This window comes from Gopherus flavomarginatus, chromosome 1, assembly GCF_025201925.1.
Source record: "Gopherus flavomarginatus isolate rGopFla2 chromosome 1, rGopFla2.mat.asm, whole genome shotgun sequence".
In the NCBI taxonomy this organism is placed as follows: domain Eukaryota; kingdom Metazoa; phylum Chordata; order Testudines; family Testudinidae; genus Gopherus; species Gopherus flavomarginatus.
In genome coordinates, this window is record NC_066617.1 from 211,171,768 (window position 1) to 211,196,116 (window position 24,349).

At 44.3% G+C, this 24,349-nt stretch overlaps 1 protein-coding gene across 1 annotated transcript in view; it reads left to right on the forward strand.

The window, feature by feature from the left end:
• Window positions 1–22,548, forward strand: part of TRAPPC10 (trafficking protein particle complex subunit 10) — a 94,036-nt gene extending 71,488 nt beyond the window's left edge. Inside the window, exons 21-23 of the mRNA XM_050936469.1 lie at window positions 4,282–4,459; window positions 13,296–13,490; window positions 19,167–22,548. Coding sequence (XP_050792426.1) covers window positions 4,282–4,459; window positions 13,296–13,490; window positions 19,167–19,405 — 612 coding nt within the window. The 3' untranslated portion in view covers window positions 19,406–22,548. The remainder of the gene's footprint in view (window positions 1–4,281; window positions 4,460–13,295; window positions 13,491–19,166) is intronic.
• The last annotated feature ends 1,801 nt before the right edge of the window (window positions 22,549–24,349 follow it).

Here is a 24,349-nt window from a genome sequence, read left to right on the forward strand (position 1 = left end):
AGGGACGTGGTACCAGCCACTTCATGGAGCGGAGTGGGGCCCACGGTGCCACAGGGGTGGCAATCCTGCGTACCAGATCCAAAGCCCTGAGGGGCCAGATCAGGCCTGTGGGCCGTAGTCCCCTAGTGTAGAGGATCAAGTTTATAGGAGCAAGTCTTGACTCCAAGTCACCAAGCCAGAGTTCAGGCAATACTGGACCTGTGCAAGGACCTCAAGATCCATCCTTGTACAACAGTAAAGAATTGATGGGACTTGTAGGGCATGTGGCAGCAGGCAGGTACGTGACTCAGCATGCCATACTTAGCTCAGAAACGTGGGGGTGTTTTGAAGTCTGTATACCAGTCTCATCCCTTGCTGGACATATTGACTCGGATACAAATGGATGGACCCTGCCAATGTATGCAAAGGTATCTCTTTTCCCCTGACTCCACTCTCCAGGGCTATGGTCATGGATGCCTTATCCCTCCTTTGGGGAACTTTCAGACTCAGGGCATTTGGTCAGATCAGGAATTCTCTCAACACATGAACGTGTGAGAAATGCAGGCAATTCACCTGGTGTGTTTTCCTTCTACAAATCAAAGGATGCACTGTGCAAGCTCATGGAAAATGCTGCTGCTATGTTTTACTTGACTAGGCAACAGGTGCCAAGTCAGATTGCCTTTGCCAAGAGCTGTAGCTATCTGGGATCTTTGCATCAAAAATGTTATCATACTCAGTGCCTCACACTTCCAAGGTGTTCAGAACCAGGAATTACAAATGATCTCTCAGAACACACACTGCAAAATCCATTTTTCAAGCTTGGGGAAAAGTCAGAAAGATTTGTTCACTATGTAACTGAAGAGGAAGTTTTACCTGTTACGTTCTAGAGCACGTCACAGCCCAGGCTCTATCTCAAGCTATGTCTACAGTACAAAGTAGGGGTGTGATTCCCCTGTTTGTGTACACAGGCATGCTAGCACTCATTGAGCTAGTTTGACTATAAATAGCAGTGAAAATGCAGCTAAGTCTTGTCTCCATTGCCACGACCTGTGCTACCATGGCTACATCGCTGTTTAACTGGTAGCTTGATGACAGCCAGCATTGCTATGTGTACCTGAGCAGGGGACTCTCACCCCTAGCTCGTTGTGTAGATGGAGCCCTCTGCTTTCTTTTTGTTGTGGAAGGACATGCTGCTGTTTACGTCTTCCCTATTCCTCTGATTCCAAAGGCGGTATTCAAGCTCAGACAAGATCAGACTACTCAATTCCTGATAGCTTCAGCCTGGCCTTGACAGCATTGTTTCTCAACCTACTGAGTCTTTGCAGCTGGGATCCCATTACTCTCCCTCAAGACATGAATATTTTACAGGACCACAGCCAGATGCTTCTTCCCAATCTTCAGTCTTCATATGACCGGTTGAATGCCAGTAGCTAACACTTGAGGAAACTGCATGTTCCCTAGAGGTTCTCTCTAAACAGAGAGAGGGGGAGGGATAGCTCAGTGGTTTGAGCATTGGCCTGCTAAACTCAGGGTTGTGAGTTCAATCCTTGAGGGGGCCACTTAGGGATGTGGGGCAAAAATCAGTACTTGGTCCTGCTAGTGAAGGCAGGGGGCTGGACTCAACCTTTCAAGGTCCCTTCCAGTTCTAGGAGATTGGTATATCTCCAATTTTTTTTTTTTTTTTTTTTTTTTTTTTTTAAAAAACAGCAGAAAGCCATCTTCCAGATACACTTACATGATGAAACGGAGATTTTTCTCTCTGTGGTCCCAGCAGCAGGGTGATACTCCTACGAAGTCCTCTTCTCAGCTTATTCTGAAATACTTACTTACTTTACCTAAAGGAAAAATGGCTCTTCCATCAGCTCCCTGAGAGTTCTCTTGGTGGCATTCCATCCTCCTATAGAGGATTAAATCTGTGTTTTTTAACTCAATAACTTTGATTTAAAAAAAAAAAAAAATTTGGACAGACACTTTCTACCTATGAGACCCCATGCCCCCATAAGATTTAAATGTAGTTTTGTCAGCATTAATGGGTCCACCTTTTGAACCTAGGGCTGCTCGTTCATTTTTTTTACATCTCCTATCCGCTTTTTTTCTGAAGCCTCAGTCTCATAAGGATGAAGAAAAAGCTCCATGCTTTGGACTGCCACAGCGTGTTCGCCTGTTACCTGGGTAGGACTAAAGCAGTAATGTCCCCTCAGCTGTTCATTTCCTTTGCTGATACAATGAAGGGGCAACCTTTCTCTATGAAGAGAATATCTTCTGGATCTCATCTTGCATCCTGCTATGACATTACCAAGGTTTCTCCACCTGGGAGAGTTTCAGCTCCAAGAGCACAAGCAGCATTAGCTTAGTTGCATTCCTTTGTCAGATGCCCATCAGTGACACTTGCAGGGATTCAACCTGGTCATTGGTACATACTTTAACTGAGCTTTATGCTGTCTCCCAAGCCTCAAGAAATCATGATAGAGTTGGGAAAGTTTTATGCTGCAATCCTTGTTCAGTTAGACTCCGAAACCCTTCTCCATTCTGAACTGCTTCTGTCTCCTGAAAAGGAATGGACACATGCAATCACTTGAAGAAAAAACTATTACTAACTTGTTCTGTAACTGTTTGAGATGTGTTGCATATTTCCATTCCACGACTCACCCTTCTTCCCCTCTACACTGGAGTCTAAACATTCTGGATTCTGGTGTGAAGGAACTTGAGGGATGGTCAGAGTGGCTCTGCCCTTTATACCATTGGCTGTCAGCACAGGCATGCAGTGGGTTGTGTGCTGCCCCAATGGGTAGCACTGTGGGGGAAAGAATTTCTGCACACACCTGAAATGGAAGGATGTCTGCAACGTATCTCAAAGGACAACAGTTACAGAACAGGTAAGGAACCATTTTTTTTCCTGTTACTTCTTTTTAAAAGACACACAAATGATGTCAGCATCCATTTCACAGCTCAAGAAGACTAGAGATGATGAGCCACAAAGATGAAAAATGAGATCATTTAGCTATCAGTAACATCCTTTCTGAAGAATTTGACTTTTTTGTTTCTCCTTCCCTCCTGCCTTGCGCAGTGGCTTCATGTCACCAAGGGTATTAGACTGAGAAGACGGTACTGAGCTGCTTTCTTCCTGCTAGCTTGATGAGGCCTTCATCAATCAAAATGCCATTGTTAAAAATTATTTTTGGCTTGCTGTTTAAAGGAAGATGTTGGAAAAATCTCACCCTGTTCTTGTGACTTAGTTTGTGAGCTCTTCTGAGGGAATTGTTTGGGTTTCTGTTGGCCTTTATCTTAAATGCTTCGTCTTTCTCTTCACAGTACAAATTCATTGCCTTCTTCATCAATTAGAAAGCTTGACTGGCTGTAACTCAAAATTAAATAGTATTGGCAGCAGTCCATGTGTTGGCCTCTCCTTGCCCAGTGAGCAAAGTTGACACAAAGTCCTCCATTTGAACCTTTCTTGAGTTTTAACCAGTGAAGTAGGCATTGCTGACTCTGTCTGAATGTTACGTTAGATCTTTACCTGCTTCTGTAAACTGGCTTTAAGCAAAACTTTAGGGGAGTGTGTGTTGCCTACCCACTTTCAGATGTAACTGTGCTTGACTGGTCTCTTGGATCAGGCCAGCCCTCTTCTGTTACATTTTGTTCCCTAAAAATTAGTAGTGACCATAACAGTATATTTCCATTAAACTTTTTGGCACAATTAGTTTTGTAGTAGTTAACTTATTTGCCTCTTTGAATATGTTTAGACTATTAGAAGATCTTAACAGCAAGAATGGTGAAATTCCTTTTTTCTTCATAAATTGTGTCTAAAATTAGTAGCATAACAAATGATCACTACTTGTAATTGAGGCCAGGTTTACAGTACGGGCCCATATCGGTATAACTACGTTGCTCAGGGGTGTGAAAAATCCTGAAGCTGAACACCCCTGAGTGACAGTTTATACCAATCAACCCCTCCTTCCCCCAGACCCTCCCATTCCCAGGTAGACAGTGCTATGTCAACAGGAGAGCTTCTCATACAGACATAACTACCACCTCCTGGGGAGGTGGATTAACCACATCTACAACAGAAGCTCTCCTGTTCCCGTAGTAATGTATTCATGAAAGCACTACAGCAGCTGCTGTAGGGTTATATGTGAAAACAACCCCTCAGTCTTGTAATATGGGTTGTAATATGGCATGGAAGTTAAATATGAGCTTGTAACTTATATAGTATGTGGTCAGTTTGAAAATATATATATATATATAATAAAAGTTGTATAATTGATTCAGTACTTACAGATCGTTGTTTTTTCCTCTTGCCAGACATTGTATAATGTGAAAACTCAGATTTTTCCACCACTGGGGATGGAGTATTGTAAAACAGGGTCACTCTGCTCTTTGGAGGTGTCAATCACCCGACTCTCTGACCTCTTAGATGTGGATAAAGATGAAGCATTAACAGAATCAAATGGGTACTGCACAACAAAACTTATGTATGAAGGTAGGGATAATGACTTTTTTCTCCTGTAATTTTTGAGAAATTAATGCAATTCTCATTATTGGTTTTGCTTCTGTCTTGATACTAATATCTGCCAAACTTTCTAATGATCATAATGCAGTCTTGTAAACAAGGTTGGATATTAAATTGTCATTTGTCTATCTTAAAATAAAGACTAACATAAAAACAGGTTAGAACATAATTTTTCAAAAGGTTAGAATTTTTTTCAAAAATTGTTTCAATATGGGCAGATATTTGCTTGAGCCTTCAGTAGGCAACAACCTAGGGAACAGATATTTAAAGCTCCCTAGTGCGATCTCCTCACTTCAGTCTCACTCCATCTGTCTCCATGCACTTCTGCTTTTCCTTCCTTCCCTGACCTGTAATGAAGATTTTTGTCACTGAGATCACAGATTCTGTGACTTTTAGAGACTTCTGGGACATTATCCTTTTCAGCTTCAGCCCTGGGGTAGTGCAGCCCTCTCCTCCCCACAGTTCTCAGGCACTGCTGGGAGTGGGACCTGCAGCTCTCAGCTGCTGAGGGGGGCTGGGCACAGCTCTCAGCCACCACAGGGGGGCCTGCAGCTCTCTATCCAGCATGTAGGTCAATGAGTCTCGAGGCCTTCCAGCGTAGAGATGGCTCTGCCACATCTGCCTTCTCTGCAGGGCCACTCCTTAGTTTCTGCTTGGCCCAGGGAGTCTAACCATGGCTCTGAGTAACATTGAATTTGACACAAGTCTCTCACCTCCTAAAGGAAGGGGTTACAGCACTTTGTTCATTTTTTTGTTTGCTGCTGCTCTCTTAATTTTGCCACTTTATTTGAAGTAAGAGTAAGTACTGAGCAAAGCAGAACCCTAGAGCCTTCCATGAAAATGGAGGAAAGATGTTTTGTACATCATGCGATGTACCTGTTGATTTTGAGAGAGTAGCTGTGATAAGCATTGTGAAAGTACAGCTTGTCAGCACAAATAAGGCACTAAAAATGGATGAAGATAGAAATTTTTAAAAAGCAGAAAACTGTTACACTACTCTTGAATACCAAGAGTGAGAAGTGTCTTTATGGGAGAAATTAAATGTTCAAATTAACAGAAGACTTATTTGCTGCAAATATCCCTCTGCATGCACTTGACAATCAAAAACTGATAGTTCTTCTTCGAGTGATTGCTCATATCCATTCCAGTTAGGTGTGTGCGCCGCGCGTGCACATTCATCGGAAAACTTTTACCCTAGCAACTCAGTGGGCCGGCAGGTCGCCCCCTAGAGTGGCGCCGTCATGGTGCTCGATATATACTCCTGCTGGCCCACCCGCTCCTCAGTTCCTTCTTACCGCCCGTGTCGGTCGTTGGAACAGTGGAGCGCGGCTTAGCTGACCTCCACTTCCCTAGCTACTCGTAGTTCTCGTATATAGTTATGCAGTTATAATCCTTTTATATATATATTTGTATAGTTATACGTTTTTTCTTTGCTAACATAGTTAGTTTAGTAATAGTTAGCGGGGTTCAGGAAGTAGCCCCTTCCCTGCACCCGGTGCCGGAGCCCATGCACAGCTCACCAGGTTTTAAAATGGGCTCGGCCTGCCAGAAGCCGATGCCGAAGGGAGATCCACACGACTCCTGTTTGAAGTGCCTCAGGGAATCACACTTGACAGCTAAGTGCCCCATTTGCAAGGCTTTTAAGCCGAGAACAAAAAGGAGCGGGACTTTCACTTACCCCTCCACCTTTGGCACCGAGCGATGATCAAGCGGCTGGCAGAAGCGCCTCCTCGGCACCGGACCCCGCCGGTACTGCCAAGGCCTTTCGGCACCGACCATTGCCGGCACCGAAGTCGACTCGGCACCGCTCCCTTCCTCCGAGGTCGAGAGAGCCTACAATTCCTGCTGGTGCCTGACGGCTCCCCGGCACGCGCCGTGGTTGAGCCCCCTGCTCCTGCTGCTTCCATGCCACCTGCATCGCAGCCAGAGAGCTCGTCTAAGTCGGATTGCCCGGCACCGACACCTGCTGAGGCACCGACGACGTCGGCACCGTCGATCCCGGTCCCACAAGGGCCGTCGAATCCGGTGCCTGACGGCTCCCCGGCACGCGCCGTGGTTGAGCTTACTGCTCCTGTTGCTTCCGTGCCGACTGCACCGCAGCCAGAGAGCTCGTCTAAGTCGGATCGCCCAGCACTGACACCTGCCGAAGCTCTGACGACCTCGGTACCGTCGATCCCAGTCCCATGAGGGCCGTCGAATCCGGTGCCTGACAGCTCCCCAGTATGCACTGTGGTTGAGCCTGCTGTTCCCTCCACGCCGGAGACATTACCAACGGCGAGGGATCTCATTGCCATGACAGAGTCGATGCTGCCTGACCCCGGCACCGCCGGTGCGGGTAATACAGTCTCTTCATATGACCGTCCTCTGCCAGCACAGCAGAGCGGCACCGTTCATGATCACGGTCCCGCAGACGCTCCAGGTCCCATCGGCACACCCGACACCACTTGCAGTCCCGGTGCTGTTTTCCTCATCGGTACTGGTCGCTCTCGCCGCACCGGTCGGTATCCCGTTCGCCGACCCGCTACTATCGGCACCGTTCCGACTCCCGGCACCGCGACAGGTACCGTGACTCCCGTAGCCTCTCCCCGAGCCTCGAGATCTCGGTCGACCTCCCGGCACCGTTCTGGTTGCAGGTCTGGATCTCGTTCCAGGTACCGGTACGCCTCCCGGTGCCGGTCCCCGGTGCCGAGTTGGGCAAGGTCCGATAGTCAGAGACTCTGCCCATGCCTTTTTTAGTACCTCCATGGCCATCCAGACACGCATCCGTGTCATCCCACATGCGCAGATCTTATGCTCAGGACCACGATTCTGATACGCCCCCCGACAACCTGAGGTGGAGGAGGTCCCAGAGGTAGAGGACCCGGTATGGGGCCCTCTAAGGGGTACAACTACTCGTCTGTCCGCTCTCCTCTCTGCTCACTAGTCTTTCAGTCGGTTAAGGAGAGGTATTGGCATGGCCAGCGGGCCCCAGCCCCGAAACCAAAGGAGGCTTGGCGAATGAACCTACTTGACCGCCAGGTGTACTCTGCAGAGGCCCTGCAGCTCTGGGTAGCAAAGCAACAAGCCTTGCTTAGCTGCTATAATTATAGCACCTGAGTGAAGGTAGTTTAGTTTATGGAGTTTCTCCCTCAAAACTCCCGCCAAGAGTTCGCTGCCGTCTTGGAGGACGGGGGAGAAAGGTACCCAGAGCGTCCCTCCAGGCCTCGTTGGACGCAGAAGACTCAGCAGCCAGGACTCTGGCCTTTGGTGTCGCCATGAGGTGCATCTCATGGCTTCAGGTTTCAAACCTCCGGCCGGAGCTGCAGTATGCCATTCAGGATTTACCCTTTGTTGGTAAAGGCCTCTTCGCGGCAAAGACAGCCCCAGGCTGCGAAGCCTATGGACAATAGGGTCCTAATGCGCTCTCTCAGCATGCATATGCCAGCGACCAAACGCAGGCCTTTCTGTCCCCAGCCGCCATACTCTGTGCTTAGCCAGAGACAGGACTTTGGCAAACGGCGAGGCCAAGGTGGTCACAGACGAACGTCAGGACCCCTAAAGAGCCAAGGTCAAGGTCCCTCGCAATTACCACTGGGACCAAAGACGAACCTTCCAAGGTGCGCCTGAGGGCGGTGTACCAGTCACAGGCCGGGATCCCAATCCCGCTTTCTCCTGGCGTGGCCCCAGTTAATTTCAGATCGCTGGGTCCTGCGCACGGTGGAGCATAGGTACCACCTCTAATTTGTTCCAGCCCTGTCCCCCTTCAGGGACCCCTCTCACGAGCAATTCCTCGTACAAGAGGTGCAGACGCCGACTGACAAAAGGGGCAAGGGGGTCTACTCCTGTTATGCCCTAGTCCCCCACTCGAACGGAGGTCTCAGACCTTCCTAGTCCTGCGCGGACTCAACCAGTTTAGGATAAGGTTGAAGTTCCGCATGGTATCCCTGGGAACGATTATTCCATCCTTGCCTCCTGGGGGCTACTATGCCGCCCTCGATATGAAGGACGCGTACTTTCGCAACGCCATCTTCCCTCCGCACAGGAGATACCTCGCTTTCTAGCCAACCGTCAGTACTTCTGGTTTACGGCCATAGTCGCCGCCTACCTTCGGTGATGTCGGATATGCGTTTTTCCGTATCTGGACGATCCGCTTATCCAAGGAGACTCCGAGACACAAACCACTCAGCACGTGGGCATCGTCACGGTCTTATTCACAGGTCTAGGCCTGATGACTACTCTAGAGCAATCCACTCTGGTTCCCACGCAGAGGTTGGACTTCCTAGGGGCTATCCTGGTCTCCAACCTAGCCGGAGCCTGCTTATCACAACTGCGGTTTTAGGCGATGGCAACAATCATCCGAGGTCCGCAGACTTTCCCAACGACCTCGGCTCGCACTTGTCTCAGTCTCCTGGGTCCATGGCTGCCCGCAAGTTTGTAACCAAACACGCCAAGCTCCGCCTCTGTCCTCTCCAAGTCCGGCTCACCTCGGCGTACCACCCGGACAGGGAGCCAATGGTCATGGTAGTCACCGTTCCCTCGAGCACCTTAGGCTCCCTAGAGTGGTGGCTAACTTCCTCCCTGGTGCGGGCAGGGATGCGGTTCCATCCGCCCCAGCCTTCACTGCCTCTGACGACGGACACGTCATCTCTCTGCTCGAGTGCTCATGGTCACCTCCGAGCTTAAGGCCTTTGGTCTTCTCGGGAGCTGGCATTCCACATCAGTGCCCCAAAAATGAGAGTAGTCCGCCTGGCGTGCCAGGGGTTCCAGCGGCAGCTGCGAGGCCGTGGTATCTCGGTGTTTACAGCCAACACAACGGCCATGTGCGTCATAAATAACCAGGGAGGGACATGGTCCTCCCCCCTTTTGTCAGGAGGCCATCCATTTCTGGGACTTTTGCATGGCCCACTCGATGGAGCTGGTGACGTCCTTTCTCCCAGGCGTTCGGAACGCCTTGGCGCTTTGACTCAGCAGGTCTTTCCTGTCTTACGAGTGGTCACTCTGCCCCATGTGAGGCGTTCTGCTTTCCAGAAGTGGAGATTTTTCCTCACATAGACCTGTTCGCTCACTGCGAGAGCAGAAAATGCCAGATGTTCTGCTCCTTCCAAGGTCTCTCCTCGGGATCGATCTTGGACGCATTCCTGATGCAGTGGAAAGGCCAACTCCTTTATGCCTTCCCACTGTTCCCACTGGTTCATTAGGTCCTACTCAAACTCCGCAGGGGCAGCGCGCGCATCATCATGATCACTCCAGCGTGGTCCAGGCAGCACTGATATACCACGTTGCTCGGCCTGTCAATAACCGACCCAATTACCCTGCCACCCCACCCAGACCTCATCACTCAGGGCCACGACAGGCTTCGTCACCCGGACCTGCAGCCTCTTCGCCTCACGGTGTGGCTGCTGCGTAACTGAACCGGGGTGACAGGAAGCCTTCCACCTGGTCAACGTACTGGGCCGAGTGGAAGCGTTTCTTCTACAGGTGCAATACGCTCGATCTTGCTCCTACCGAGGTCTCGATCCCCTCTATTTGGCCTGCCTCTGGCCTTCAGCGGCAGGGCCTGGCGGTATCATCGCTGAGGGTACACTCGGCAGCCATCTCTACTTTCCAGCCAGGCTAAGGTGGACGTTCCGTGTTCTCACACTCTATGGGTTCGAGGTCCCTCAAGGGCTTGGAGCGCTTGCACCCTTGGGTGCGCCGCCCAGCCCCAACCTGGGACCTCAACCTAGTTTTAGCCAGACTTATGTCTCCTCCATTCGAGCCGTTCGCGACCGGCCCTCTGCTATACCTGTCTTGGACGACAACTTTCCTCGTAGCTGTTACATCAGCCAGACGAGTCTCCGAGCTCAGAGCTCTTACGGTGGTTCCGCCGTACACTAGGTTTCACAAAGACAAGGTGCAGTTATGACCGCACCCGGCTTTCCTCCCTAAGGTGGTTTCGGCCTTTCATGTTACCCACAGCTCAACGCAATGGGCGCAACAATTGCACTCCCTGGACATCTGTAGAGTGCTCGCATTTATATTGCGCTGACAGAACCATTTCGTACGGTGCCCCAGCTCTGTCACGGTAGCAGACCAAAGGGAAGGCTTGCTTGTTTTCCTCTCAGAGGATCTCATCTTGGGTGACGGCGTACATCCGCACTTATGATTTGGCTCATATTTCCCCAAGCCACATCACCGTGCATTCTACCAGGGCTCAGGCTTCATCTGCCGCCTTGCTGGCTCGTGTTCCTACCCACGAGATCTGTCGCGCAGCTCCATTGGTCCTTGGTCCATACCTTTGCTTCGCAGTATGCCCTGGTTCAACAGTCAAGAGATGCTGTAGCCTCTGGCTCAGCAGTTTTCATTCTGCCACATTTCACTCCGACCCCACCGCCTACGTAAGACTTGGGATTCACCTAACTGGAATGGATATGAGCAATCACTCGAAGAAGAAAAGACGGTTACTCACCTTTGTAACTGTTGTTCTTCGAGATGTGTTGCTCATATCCATTCCACACCCGCCCTCCTTCCCCACTGTCGGAGTAGCCGGCAAGAAGGAACTGAGGAGCGGGTGGGCCGGCAGGAGTATATATCGAGCACCATGACGGCGCCACTCTAGGGGGCGACCTGCCGGCCCACTGAGTTGCTAAGGTAAAAGTTTTCCGACGAACGTGCACGCGCGGCGCACACACCTAACTGGAATGGATATGAGCAACACATCTCGAAGAACAACAGTTACAAAGGTGAGTAATCGTCTTTTTTTAGAGAGCAAAGTAGGTGTTATGCCAAGTGCAGATTAATTTAGAAAGTTTTACCTACCCAAAATGTTTGTCACATTGAAAAATTAAAGAAAAAGTTGCACACCTGTAAAAGAATTGTCATTGAGCAGATAAAACTACTGATGCTAAAGACAGGTATGTATTTAACATTCTTGCTGTCCCCATCCCAACAAGCAGTGAAAATGCAGGCACTTCAGATGCAGGATATATTTTTCTTGGTGTGAAGTTTTGGAAGCAGTCAGTTTTAAAAGTCAGCAATGCAATATGGGAAACTGAAAATTTTGCAATACCATTTGATCGCATCACTGTGTTTGTAACTGATAATGCCACATATATGGGGAAAGGTTGGGTTTCAGGTTTGAAGCCTTTGTTTTTAAATGCTATACACCTTGTGTTTATGGCACGTTTGCTTAACTTTGTGGGTGATCTATGGAGGAAGGTACTTTTGAAAGTAAATTATTTAGTTGTGGCTATAAAATATGGTTTCTCTGCTTGCCCTGCCAGAAAAGCCTGGTTCCATATGTCTAATGGAAATGGGGAAAAGTCTTTCCATCCCACCAACCTCGGTAATAAACAGATGGAACAGCTGGTTCAATGCAGCTGTTTATCACATGGAACACACTGAGGATTAAGTTTCATTTTTTACTGAGGAGAATGGTTGTAGCAGTAGTTGAAGTGTTAGAGATTGTGGATCTTTGCCTTACAGCTGTGAAGAGCCCACAGTTCATGCTCATCAAGTCACAAATGACCTGTGTGATCTTGTGATGTGGGCAGAGAGCTGCTAACAACCGACAGCAAAATCAGCACTCTTGGAAGGCTCAAAAGGTCATAATTGGACACTGACTCAACCTCCAACTTTTGACAGTCTGCTGCCACTTTCTTCAGTACATGCCATGTATCTGAGCCAAATCAAACAAAACATGTTGAAATTTGTGAGACCACAATATTTGAAAATATACCTTTGTTTGATGAGAGCATTCCAGCACAGATAGAATACTGGGCTTACTGTGGAGCAGTTCAAGAATTGAGGAATGAGGATGTTTTCCAGTCCTGGAGAAGCACGATGGCTAGATTTCCTGTGATGCTTAGCAATACCAGTCAACAGCATAGATCCCCAAGATGCCGTCTCATCTTGTAAAAATGTGCTTGAGGACAATAGACGCTGCATAACAAGTTATACATAGACATGGTTATTTTTTATATTCACATTGCAACAGTGTGAAATAGGGTCTTCAAAAAGAATCAGTTATTTTTGTTGTATAGTTTTTTGTTATTTTTGTTTGAAAAATGATTTCACAATATACATATATAATCTCAAAATAGTTTACTTTTGTCAAGCAAGTGAAAGCTATTTCATCAGTGTTGCTTGTCTCATGTAAATGTTACACTGTAATACTTTATTATTAAATATTACACATTTTTGTTATGACCATACCATGGTTCTGTTCATTTTTGCCATGACAAAATTGCCATGACTGTTTCATGAATTTTGCCTGATTTCACCATGACAAAATCTTATCCATACCTATAATACATTTAATGTAAATAAAAATTAAGTAAACCAAGCAAAATCTCCTCCCTGTTTAGGGAGGAATTTGGCGGGGGAAAGGAACCTGAAACAAAAGCAAAAATCATAGAACTAATATGACTCTGGTGAATAATCACTCTGCTTTTATAAGATATCCCTTTCCCCTACCCTGTGTCTGTCTGGTCTATTTAAATTGCAAGCTGTTTGGACAGGACCATCTTACTCAGTATGGTCACTGGCACAATACGGCCATGGGGTCTCTTGGCACTGCTGCAAAACAAAAAATACACCACCAGCTCAATATAACGCCACCCAATATAATGCAGTAAAACAGTGCTCCAGTGGGGTGGGACTGCACACTCCAGTGGCTCAAAGCAAATTCAATATAACATGGTTTCACCTATAACATAGTAAGATTTTTTTGACTCCCAAGGACAGCATTATATCAAGGTAGAAGTGTACTTTAAATGTTTAAAAAAGCATAGCTGTTTTATTTTCAGAAATGTTTTCATTTCATTGCATTTTCTCTACTCTTTTTCAGTTGTTGACAACAGTAGTAACTGGGCAGTCTGTGGAAAAAGCTCAGGGGTAATATCTATGCCTGTAGCAGCTCAAGCAACTCACAAAGTGCACATGGAAGTGATGCCACTTTTTGCTGGATATCTCCCCTTTCCTGATGTCAAACTATTTAAATACCTCCCTCATCATTCTGCTCACTCCATGCAACTTGATGCTGGTAAGGTTGTCTTAAATATGTGACCACACAGAAAACCTGATTTATAGAAATGGCACTCTGTCTTTGGCTTTCCTGTTTTTAAAGAAAAACAAAGCTCAGAGTAATTAAATCCATTCTTCTTGTTGTAATTCTGTTCCAGATTCATTGTTTGTTTTTTGTTACTTTTCATTGACAGCTGTTTGTAATTTTCAAAACAGGGCACTGCTTTCATGAGAATGAAATCTCTCAATTTTAAATTTGAAATTCTGAGTCTAGCTTTAGTCTGTAACAGGAACACTAACCAGAAAAGACCACTTTTTTAATTATTAATAATAATAAGGTTGCATAAAATTAAAATATTATTAAGATTGTTCAACATTTTAGGCGTTAACTATCATGGAGTTAAAAATTAACAAACTCAGAGTTAGTAGGTAAGATCCCATGGAAAGCAAGTCTAAGGAGAAAAACAGTTCAAGAAAGTTGGCAGTTTCTCAGGCACATTATTAAGGGCACAAGAGCAAACTATCCCACTGTGTAGGAAAGATGGGTAGAAATCACTGGCTTAACCAGGAGATCTTTAATCTGAAATTCAAGAAAGAGTCCTACAAAAAGTGGAAACTAGATCAAATTACAAAGGATGAATATAAACAAATAACGCAAGTATGTATGGATAAAATTAGAAAGGCCAAAATGCACAAAATGAGATTAAACCAGCTAGAGACATAAAGGATAACAAGAAAACATTCCTCAAAAACATTAGAAGCAAGAGGAAGACCAAAGACAGGCTAGGCCTGTTATTCAATGCAGGGTGGGGGAATAACAGAAAATGTGGAAATGGCAGAAGTGCTGAATGACTTTTTTTTTTTGTTTCGGTTTTCACCAAAAAGGTTGGTTAGTGATTGGACATCCCTAACCTCTGTTTCCCAGAAGCTGGGAATGGGCAATGTGATGGATCTCTTGATGATTACCTGTTCTGTTCATTCCCTCTGAAGCACCTGATATTGGCTGCTTTCGGACACAGGGCTAAATGGACATTTGGTCTGACCCAGTATGGCTGTTCTTATGTCTAACATAGTGAATGCCACTGAAATGATCAGAGCCTAAAATAGGGAAAGAATAAGTTTAAGAATCATTTAGATTAGTTAAATGTCTTCAGGACACCAGGACCTGATGAAATACATTCTAGAATACTCAAGGAGCTGACTGAGGAGGTATCTGAGCCATTAGCAATCATCTTTGAAAAGTCATGGAAGACCGGAGAGATTTCAGAGGACTGGAAAAGGGCAAATACAGTGCCCATCTATAAAAGGGGTAATAACGACAACCTGGGAATTACAGACGAGTCATCTTAACTTCAATCCCCAGGAAAATAATGGAAAAAAGAACTTTAAGCAATCAATTTGCAAATACCTAGAAGATAAGGTGATAAGTAACAGCATGGATTTGTTAGGAACAAAATGTGTCAAACCAATCTAATAGCTTTTTTTTGACAGGGTAACAAGCCTTGTGGAAAGGAGGGGAAGCAGTAGACATGGCATATCTTGTCTTTACTAAGGTGTTAGTAAGGATCAATTCTGGGTCTGATTCTGTTCAATATCTTCATCAGTGATTTAGATAATGGAATAGAGTGTACGCTTATAAAGTTTGTGGACAGTACCAAGCTAGGAGGGGTTACAAGTGCTTTGCAGGATAGGATTAAATTCAAAATGATCACATCATTTCTCCAGAAGTTGGGCTGTCAAGCTATTGAAAGAAAATAATCACAATTAATTCTGCTTTTAAACAATAATAGAATACCATTTAAAGATTTTTGGATGTTTTCTGGTTTTTCAAGTATGATTTCAATTACAACACAGAATACAAGGTGTACAGTGCTCACTTTGTTTTTTATTACAAATATTTGCACTGTTAAAAACAAAAGAAATAGTATTTTTCAGTTCACCTAATACAAGTACTTATCTCTTTGTCATGAAAGTGTAACTTTCAAATATAGAATTATGTACAAAAAACCCTGCATTCAAAAATAAAACAATATAAAATTTTAGAGTCTGCAAGTCCACTCAGTCCTACTTCTTGTTCAGCCAATCACTCGGACAAACAAGTTTGTTTACATTTTACCAGAGAGAATGCTGCCCGCTTGTTGTTTACGTCACCTGAAAGTGAGAACAGGTGTTCTCATGGCACTTTTCTAGCCGGTTTCGCAAGATATTTACGTTCTAGATGCGCTAAAGATTCATGTGTCCCTTCATACTTCAGCCACCATTCCAGAGTACATGCATCCATGCTGATGACAAGTTATGCTTGATAACAATCCAAAGCAGTGTGGACCAATGCATGTTCATTTTCATCATCTGAGTCAGATGCCACCAGCAGAATGTTGATTTTCCTTTTTGGTAGTTCAGGTTCTGTAGCTTCCGCATGGGAGTGCTGCTCTTTTAAGACTTCTGAAAGCATGCTCCACACCTCATCACTCTCAGATTTTGGAAGGCACTTCCGATCCTTAAACCTTGGGTCGAGTGCTGTAGCTATCTTTAGAAATCTCACATTGGTACCTTCTTTGCATTTTGTCAGATCTTCTATGGAAGTGTTATTAAAATGAACAACATGTGCCGGGTCATTGTCCGACACTGCTATAACATGAAATATATGGCAGAATGCGGGCAAAACCACACAGCAGGAGTTCAGTCACAAATTTAATTAACACTTTTTTTTTTTTTTAATGAGCATCATCAGGAGGAAAGCATGTCCCATGAAATGGTGGCCGAAGGGGCATACAAATGTTTAGCATATCTGGCATGTAACTATCTTGCAGTGGCAGCTACAAAAGTGCCATGCAAATACCTGTGTTTACTTTCAGTTGATATTGTAAATAAGAAGCAGGCAGCATTATCTCCGGTAAATGTGAACAAACTTGTTTGTCTTAGTGATTGGCTGAACAAGAAGTAGTACTGAGTGGACTTGTAGTCTCAAAAGTTATTATAGGCTCTAAAGTTTTACATAGTTTTGTTTTTGAGTGCAGTTATATAACAAAAAAAATCTACATTTGTAAATCGCACTTTCACAACAAAGAGGTTGCACTTCAGTACTTGTATGAGGTGAACTGAAAAATACTATTGTTTTTACAATGCAAACATTTGTAATACAAATAAGTGAGCACAGTACACTTTGTATTCTGTTGTAATTGAAATCAATATAATTGATAATGTAGAAAAACATCCAAAATATTTAATACATTTCAATTGGTATTCTGTTTAACAGTGTGATTAAAACTGTGATTAATTTTTAAATCACGATGCATTTTTTTAGTTAATCGTGAGTTAACTGTGAATAATCAACAGTCCTAGTCTGAAGTAAATAGGATGAAATTCACTAAGGACAAATGCAAAGTACTCCACTTAGGAAGGAACAATCAGTTGCACACATACAAAATGGTAAATGACTCCCTAGGATGTAGTACTGCAGAAAGGGATCTATGGGTCATAGTGGATCACAGGCTAAATGAGTCAACAGTGTAACACTACACCTCTACTCTGATATAACGCGGTCCTCTGGAGACAAAAAATCTCACCTCGTTATAGGTCAGACCATGTTTATATCAAACTTGATTTGCCTCCCCCACTCCCGTTTCTTGTTCCCTGACTGCTCTGACCCCTATCCACACCCCCTGCCCCCTGACAGGCACTCACCGGCAGTGGCAGGAAGTGGAACAGCCCAGCCCCTGCCTGCTCCACTTCCCGCTGCTGGTGAGTGCGGGAAGGTTGGGGAAAGGATGCCCCCCCACACACACACACTCACCTGCGTCGGGAAGCGGAGCAACATGGCCCCAGCCCACTCCACTTTCCTGGGCCCAGCCCCAGCCATGTCGCTGGGGGGTGGCTGGGGAAAGGTCCTGCACTCACCTGCGGCAGGAAGTGGAGCACCATGGCTGGGAGCTGGCAGAGTGGTGCAGGCTGGGGCTGGGCTGCTTCGCTTCCCGGCGCTGGTGAGTGCGAGGAGGTTGGAGAAAGGCCACTGTCCGCACTCCCCTGCGTGGGAAGCGGAGCAAGGCGACCCCAGCCCGTTCCACTCTGCCACCTCCCAGCTGCAGCACTCCGCTTCCCAATGCAAGTAAGTGCGGAGAGGTTGAGGAAGAGACGCCCCCCGTACTCACCTGCGGCGGGAAGCGGAGCGCTACGGCTGGGAGCTGGTGGAGTGGAGCAGGCTGGGGCTGGGCTGCTCTGCTTCCGCCGCTGCTGGTGAGTGCAGGGGGGGATTCCTTCCCCCAAGCCCACTCCCTCAAGCGACATGGCTGGGGCCGGGGCAAGGGAAGCAGAGCAGGCTGCTCCCGGCCCCCTGCTAATCCGCTGGGCCACCCTGGGACTGCGGGGCTCCCAAAAGTGCCCTCCCACAGCTCCTGCCCCCCAGACCCTGGGGGGTGGGGAGCCCCTGACCAGCCCCAAGACCGTCTGCCCCTTATCAAACCCCTTGGCCCCAGCCTGGCCCAGCACCCTTAACATGCTGCTCAGAGCAGCGTGTTAGAGCTTTACCGCCTTGTATGCGAACACGCTGTATATCAGGTCGCGTTATATCGGGGTAGAGGTGTATTGCAAAACAAGCAAACATCGTTCTGGGATATATTAGCAGGAGTGTTGTAAGCAAAACATGAGAAGTAATTCTTCTGCTCTACTCCATGCTGATTAGGTCTCAACTGGAGTATTGTGTCCAGTTCTGGGCACCACATTTCAGGAAAAATGTGGACAGATTAGAGAAAGTCCAGAGGAGAGCAACAAAAATGATTAAAGGTCTAGAAAACATGAACTATTAGGGAAGATTGAGAAAATTAGGTTTGTTTAGTCTGGAGAAGAGAAGACTGAGAGGGGACATGATGATAGTTTTCAAGTTCATAAAAGGTTGTTACAAGGAGGAAGGTGAAAAATTGTTCCCCTTAACCTCTGAGGATATGACAAGAAGCAATGGGCTTAAATTGCAGCAAGGGCGGTTTAGGTTGGACATGAGGGAAAACTTCTGAACTGTCAGGGCGCACTGGAGTAAATTGCCCAGCGAGGTTGCTTGATCTCAATCATTGGAGTTTTTAAAAGCAGGTTAGACCAACACCTGTCAGGGTATTATCTGTCTAGATAATACTTAGTCCTGCCATGAGTGCGGGGGACTGGACTAGATGACTTATCAAAGTCCCTTCTAGTCCTATGATTCTACAATAGTACTTGAATGTTGAAATCTTTGTGTTGGCTTGCAAGCAGGCTACAGGCACATGGAAAACACATTCACACTGTCTTATCTAATTTAGCCTTTTTACAAAAATTCTCCCAGTGGGCAAAGTATTAGAGTGTACAAGTTACTGGCAGTCCCTGGCACATAGACCAGCTCTGAGCAGGTATAGAACTAGAACTTTCTAGTTAAAATACCAGAGCCTTCTAAAGCCTTCTGTAATCTAGCACTTCCACCATTTTTTTCACAATAGTGAAGCTGCACCCATGATGGCAATAGTGGAAAACTTAAAATAAAATGTATATAGCCTGTATGGCCAGAGAGAGTGACAAATGATCATGATCGTTGCTAGGATGGTGAAGTCTTTATTTTGTCCTCACCAGTGAGTAGTAACTCCAGTGCTGCAGTGCAGTTAAACTACAACATTTTAATTTAAAGCTATTTTATTAATTAATTTCATAGAATGATTGTGTGTGTTTTTTTTAACAGACAGTTGGATTGAAAATGATAATCTATCTGTGGACAAGAATATGGATGATCAGGCTGACAACAGTAGCATAAAGAGTAGAGGCAGTTTACATTCGGCAGCCAGCGGGGAACATAAAGGTCTGCCAATGCCCCGTCTACAATCCTTTTCACCTGGTCAGGTCTTCAACTCGAGCACGAGCATGCAAATCCTTGTCATTCCCAGCAAGGATGACCATGTTCTGGAAGTCAATATCACATGATAACTAAATATAAATAAACACGAAAAACAAAAACCATTAGAGACTTGATATGAATGCACTTTAATAGATCATAACCTGATTATTCTCCATTGTAACATTCTGATTTAAACCAGACCTATGGCAACTCAACACTGACTGGCCATGGAAGCATCAGTCAATTTTATCAATTTAAATGTACAGTGAAGGTTGTGTTAACTAGTTTATATTGCTACTTTAGTATGTTTTGTGTAAAATGATTTTCTGTTTTTCCCTTCAGTCACATCCTGCTGGTAAAGTCAAGATACTTGCTGCAGTTGGTCTGTTTGTGTTACTGGAGCACACTCCAGATCTGCTGTTTTCTTTTAAAATAGTCAGATTTCTGTTCACACAAATGTTTCAGATTGACCTACAGTAAGCCTTGCAATGTGGCTGTTAATGACTCAAATGTGTGCCTTTCTAGTCACACGACTGTCCGGTTTCCTGGACCAGGGTAGCTTTCCAGATTTCTAAAGAACAGGGTGAGTGATTCTGAATCCCACAGCATCTAGAAGAGGTTAAAAAATATATATATATTTTTCCTGAAGACTTGCTTAACCTCTTCTGTGCCTTGGGACATATGAATTATTTACCCATATAAGCCCTTTTGAATCATACCAAGACATTCATTTAAGTCAGACCTTTTAAAAGGCATGGCCCTTGATATGAACAATAGCATGGCATGTAAGTGGTTAAGTTAGGAATAAATGTTCATGGGATCATCATTTTTCCCCAGAGAGATTTAAGTAACGAGAAGCAAGTAGCATCAGATCAGATAGGTAACTTTTTTATTAAATACTAGCTCATTTTTTAAAAACCAAAGTCTGTTCCTTCTGACTCCCTGGCCCTAATTAATGTTTACTGTTATGGACTCTGGAGCTATATATATATTTTTGCACCTTAATCCTAGTTTTCCAAAAGTAAATGTCACTTAAAAATTACTTTACTCTTTCCATTCTCATTAAGGGGAAGGATTAAGGTCCTATAATTGAACCTCTTCTGGTCCAGCAAACAGCAGTCATACCATACCAACTGATTATTTTTCAGTTGTAAATTTTATTGTATATATGATTGATTATTTAAAAAAAGAATCCAAACTGACTGATATATCTGTGTATAAGTTGCACCAAAAATCAAGGAGAAAATAAATGTGTGTTTTTATTGGTGTGAAAGTCACAGCTTGTAAATAAGTGTAGTGTTTTAAACCTTTTCCAGTTCTCAAAAGCTCTGTATTTTTGTATATATGTATTTCACTGAAATTCACTGGTAAAGTCTTTGGGAGGGAAAAAAAATCAGTGTGAACTGATACATGATTCCAGCAGATATGTGGCCTCTTAATGAAAAGCCTGTAAAATGCGAATCTTCAAGGAATAAGAATCCTCCACAGTTGTTTCAGTACTTAGAAGTATTAAGAACCTGTAGCGGAACAAGGAACACAGAAAAATCCAAATATTTAAACTATCTTCAGTCTGATTTTTTTTATCTTGCAGTATTCAGGGTTTTTACTTGTTCATGACTCCTTTTCTTATGCTTTGAAATTCACTCAGACTTGAATGATGCAATTATCAGTTTTTTTTTTTGTTTGTTTTTTAGCTAGGAAAAGGTAAGTAACTAAAGGTTTTCCATAAATCTGCCAAAAATTTGATCTACAGTGTACTGAATTTAAAATTAATAACTCATTCAGTTTGCTACCTGAACTACAACCTTGAAGTGGTAGTTGCTCTGCTGATTTTTCCTTTCTGTAGCATCATGAACTTTTCATAGTTTTCTGAGTAGCTACAGTCTAGTGCATATTTAAGAATCAAGAACACATGGAAGAGGGACCGACAAAAACAACCTGAATGAACAGTCAGCTGTGCTAATTTTTGCTCCTCACTGAGGGACAATAAGTTATACAGTCTGTATACACCGGGATCTCCCCTACACTACAAAATCACCTAAGTTCTGAGTTGCCATCCTGCACTGATCTTTACTGAAGCAAGAGTGACTGTTGGAGTTCAAAAATGCATTCAGATAATGTAAACGACTTGGTTTCTAATTCAGTTCCCAGATAAAAAAAAAACTTTATTTGCATTTAAGTGGTTTGTATTTTCTCTGCCCTAGTTTTAAAACAGGAAAATGTTTCAGTATAAATGTGACATCTAAACAATCAACTTTCATCACAAAAACTACCACAAAGGCTTAGTCTAATTATTACCACTTAGAGGCAAGACTTCTGCATATAGGATGGATGAAGTAGATTGGTTTTCTATTAAGGAAAATTTGCAGATGTAGAATAATTGTGAAGCAGAGTTAAAGTGTGTGTAACTGAAGATAAATAATTTAGCTATATATACTTATCTGTCAAACACTGTAAATACTGTCGGATTAAAAAAAAAAAGAGGTGTAATTTTTGTGAATGTCACAGTTTTGTGTGTGACTGGAAAGATTATAACTCTCCTTGTTGTTTTCTCCTGCTAATATGGAAATTGTTGCACTTAACGTGAGATTGTGACTTTCTACCTGCAGTTGTATAAAGTCCCATTGTCAAGGCACTGTACACAGGAAAATATCCCATACTGAATTTTTGTCAATAAAAATAAACATATAAAACAGAAATTATGAGGAAAGGATCTCCTGATAAACTATTCCTCATTTTTTCTTTTATTTTTAAACTCAGGTTATGTGAAAGTAAATAAAGAAATAAAACCATCCTCTTTGAAAAGGAATGGAAAAGAAATTGGAGAATGAGTAAACATCTTGTATTAATCTAAATATATTACTTAAACCAAGACCAAAATATAATTAGATGTGCTAGTACAAAGCCTTATCTTTATTCTATCTTCTTTCTGTGAAGGAATGCCCTTTCTTTGTGGAATTTATACTTAGATGATTTTAATCCAGATAAAACCCAAAGCATCATTTAGTATGGATAGCTGCTGGGATTCTTTGACTGGAAAAGGTGACAAGTTAGTGACTTTGACACTGCGGGTATTATGATTAATTCCATTTTCTTGGTTTACTATTAAATCATTTTTCACATTGTTCTGTAATATATATATTGTTAGACTAAACACAAATTGTATTAAGATTGTTTAATGAAAATGTAAGCATTATAATTCTAAAAATATACATGTTTTAAAAGGAAATCCAGATTCTCTATTGTGATTTCTCACACTTTTTTTGCACTTTAAATAGCAAAGTAAATATAAATCAATTTACTACTATTTCTATTCAAAATGTATACTTTCTTTCCTCTGATTGGGTTGAAGTAGATTAATATTTTTCCTTTAAGGAGGTCTTAGTTAAATTTAAATGGGAGGTATTTGAAGCAAAACTGTTACAGAAACACAGCACCGGAGAATAGGCTTCTCCATACATGATGAGGCTCCAGTCAATTACTGCTTTTGCAAGGAGGCAACCCAAGTCTGGAATTTGGGCTGCTGCTCCTCACTGTTGCAGGTAACTCCACTGCTAGTACTGAATTGCTAGTCTTTGGTGCTCAGTTAGAGCCCCTTTTACTGCAATGTGTAGTCACTGGAGAACAGGTCTGATGCCATCTGCCCCATGGGACCTTCACCATCACCTAAGGAAAGGGAGAAGACTAAAAGATACAGCCTCACTCCGTAACTAGCCAGTGGCCAGCTAACCTGTCCTCTGTGGGAGAGGCAGATAAAGTACACACTCAGAGGAGAGAGCACAGTGATGTAGAAGGGAACAGGTAATCTCCATATTGCTTTAACCCTGTGTTAGGAATACTTTTAAATCTCCTGAGCCAGCAGTTTTTTCAAATGGTGAGATAATACCTCCAGGCAAAACAGAGATGGACCTATGGTCAGTCAACAGAAAGGGATCTCACCTTTAGTATGGTGAAAGTCTCTACCATAATTTTGAACGTGCTAATTTTTTACTTCAAATCACTTTAAACCGGGGGGTGAGGGAGGAGAATGCAGTCTCTTGCCATTAGTGCCACAAGGTTCTGAGAAGCTCAGCTGGGATGCGAGAGTACTGAGAGCCAGTGTGTTGGCTGAGGTGGACTTCATTTCTACTAAGGTGCTGGTGTTCTGTCATTGATTTGGGCAGATGGGCTTTGGAGAACAAGATCATCTCCATGCCAAGGCCATTCATGTCAAGGGATAATCCCCACACTGGGTTTCCTTAGCATGAATATAGTGAGTAGATTGTCAGAGAAATTCTTACTCTTTTCCTTGGTGCTTTGACATACATTGTCTTTTATGTTGCATAGTTTGAACTCTGGTGGTAGCACTGCCTTAGTTTTGTCATTTCCTAGTCTAGATATGGTAAATGTGTTAACATACTTTTAAAGTTGACCTATTTTCCTAGTATAGATTTGGCCTTGCGGCTTGTTGAGCAAACCCCTCTCATGGGAACAGAGAGGGGAATTGACGTGTCCCCCACTGAAGACTAATCTGTGCCACTGATGGAGCATAACTGCACGTAGAAATCTTCTAGCCCAGTAACCGTGCTAAAAGAAATTAGGATGCGTTGACATGATGTAAAATGTTCTTGATCTATTAGAGTTGGCTGCTACTCATAGCCCTGTTAACTTCTAGGTGTTAAACTGATGATTTGTTGCAGTATTTTTCCAGCTATCAGAGTTAAACTGCCTAGTCTAAAGTTGCCCAGATCCTCTTTATTCCTTTTTTAAAGTAGGTTGTGTGCCCTTCCCCAGCCCCGAGCCCTCCCCTGTCCCCCTCGGGGTCGTCTAAATAATGCTAAGGGTGCAGAGCAGCGCCGGGTCCCTGCGGAGCAACACTCTGTTCACATGCAAGCGCAAGCCCCGCCCCGGGTTCGCGCCTTAACAAGAAACGCGCAGGCGCCTCCCCGTCCCTAGGAGGCTGAATCCTGAGGGGAGCAGAGACCAGCGAAGCGCATGCGTCGGGCTGCTCCCCGGAGCTGTGGTGCCTTTTCCCTCCCGGACGCCAGGGG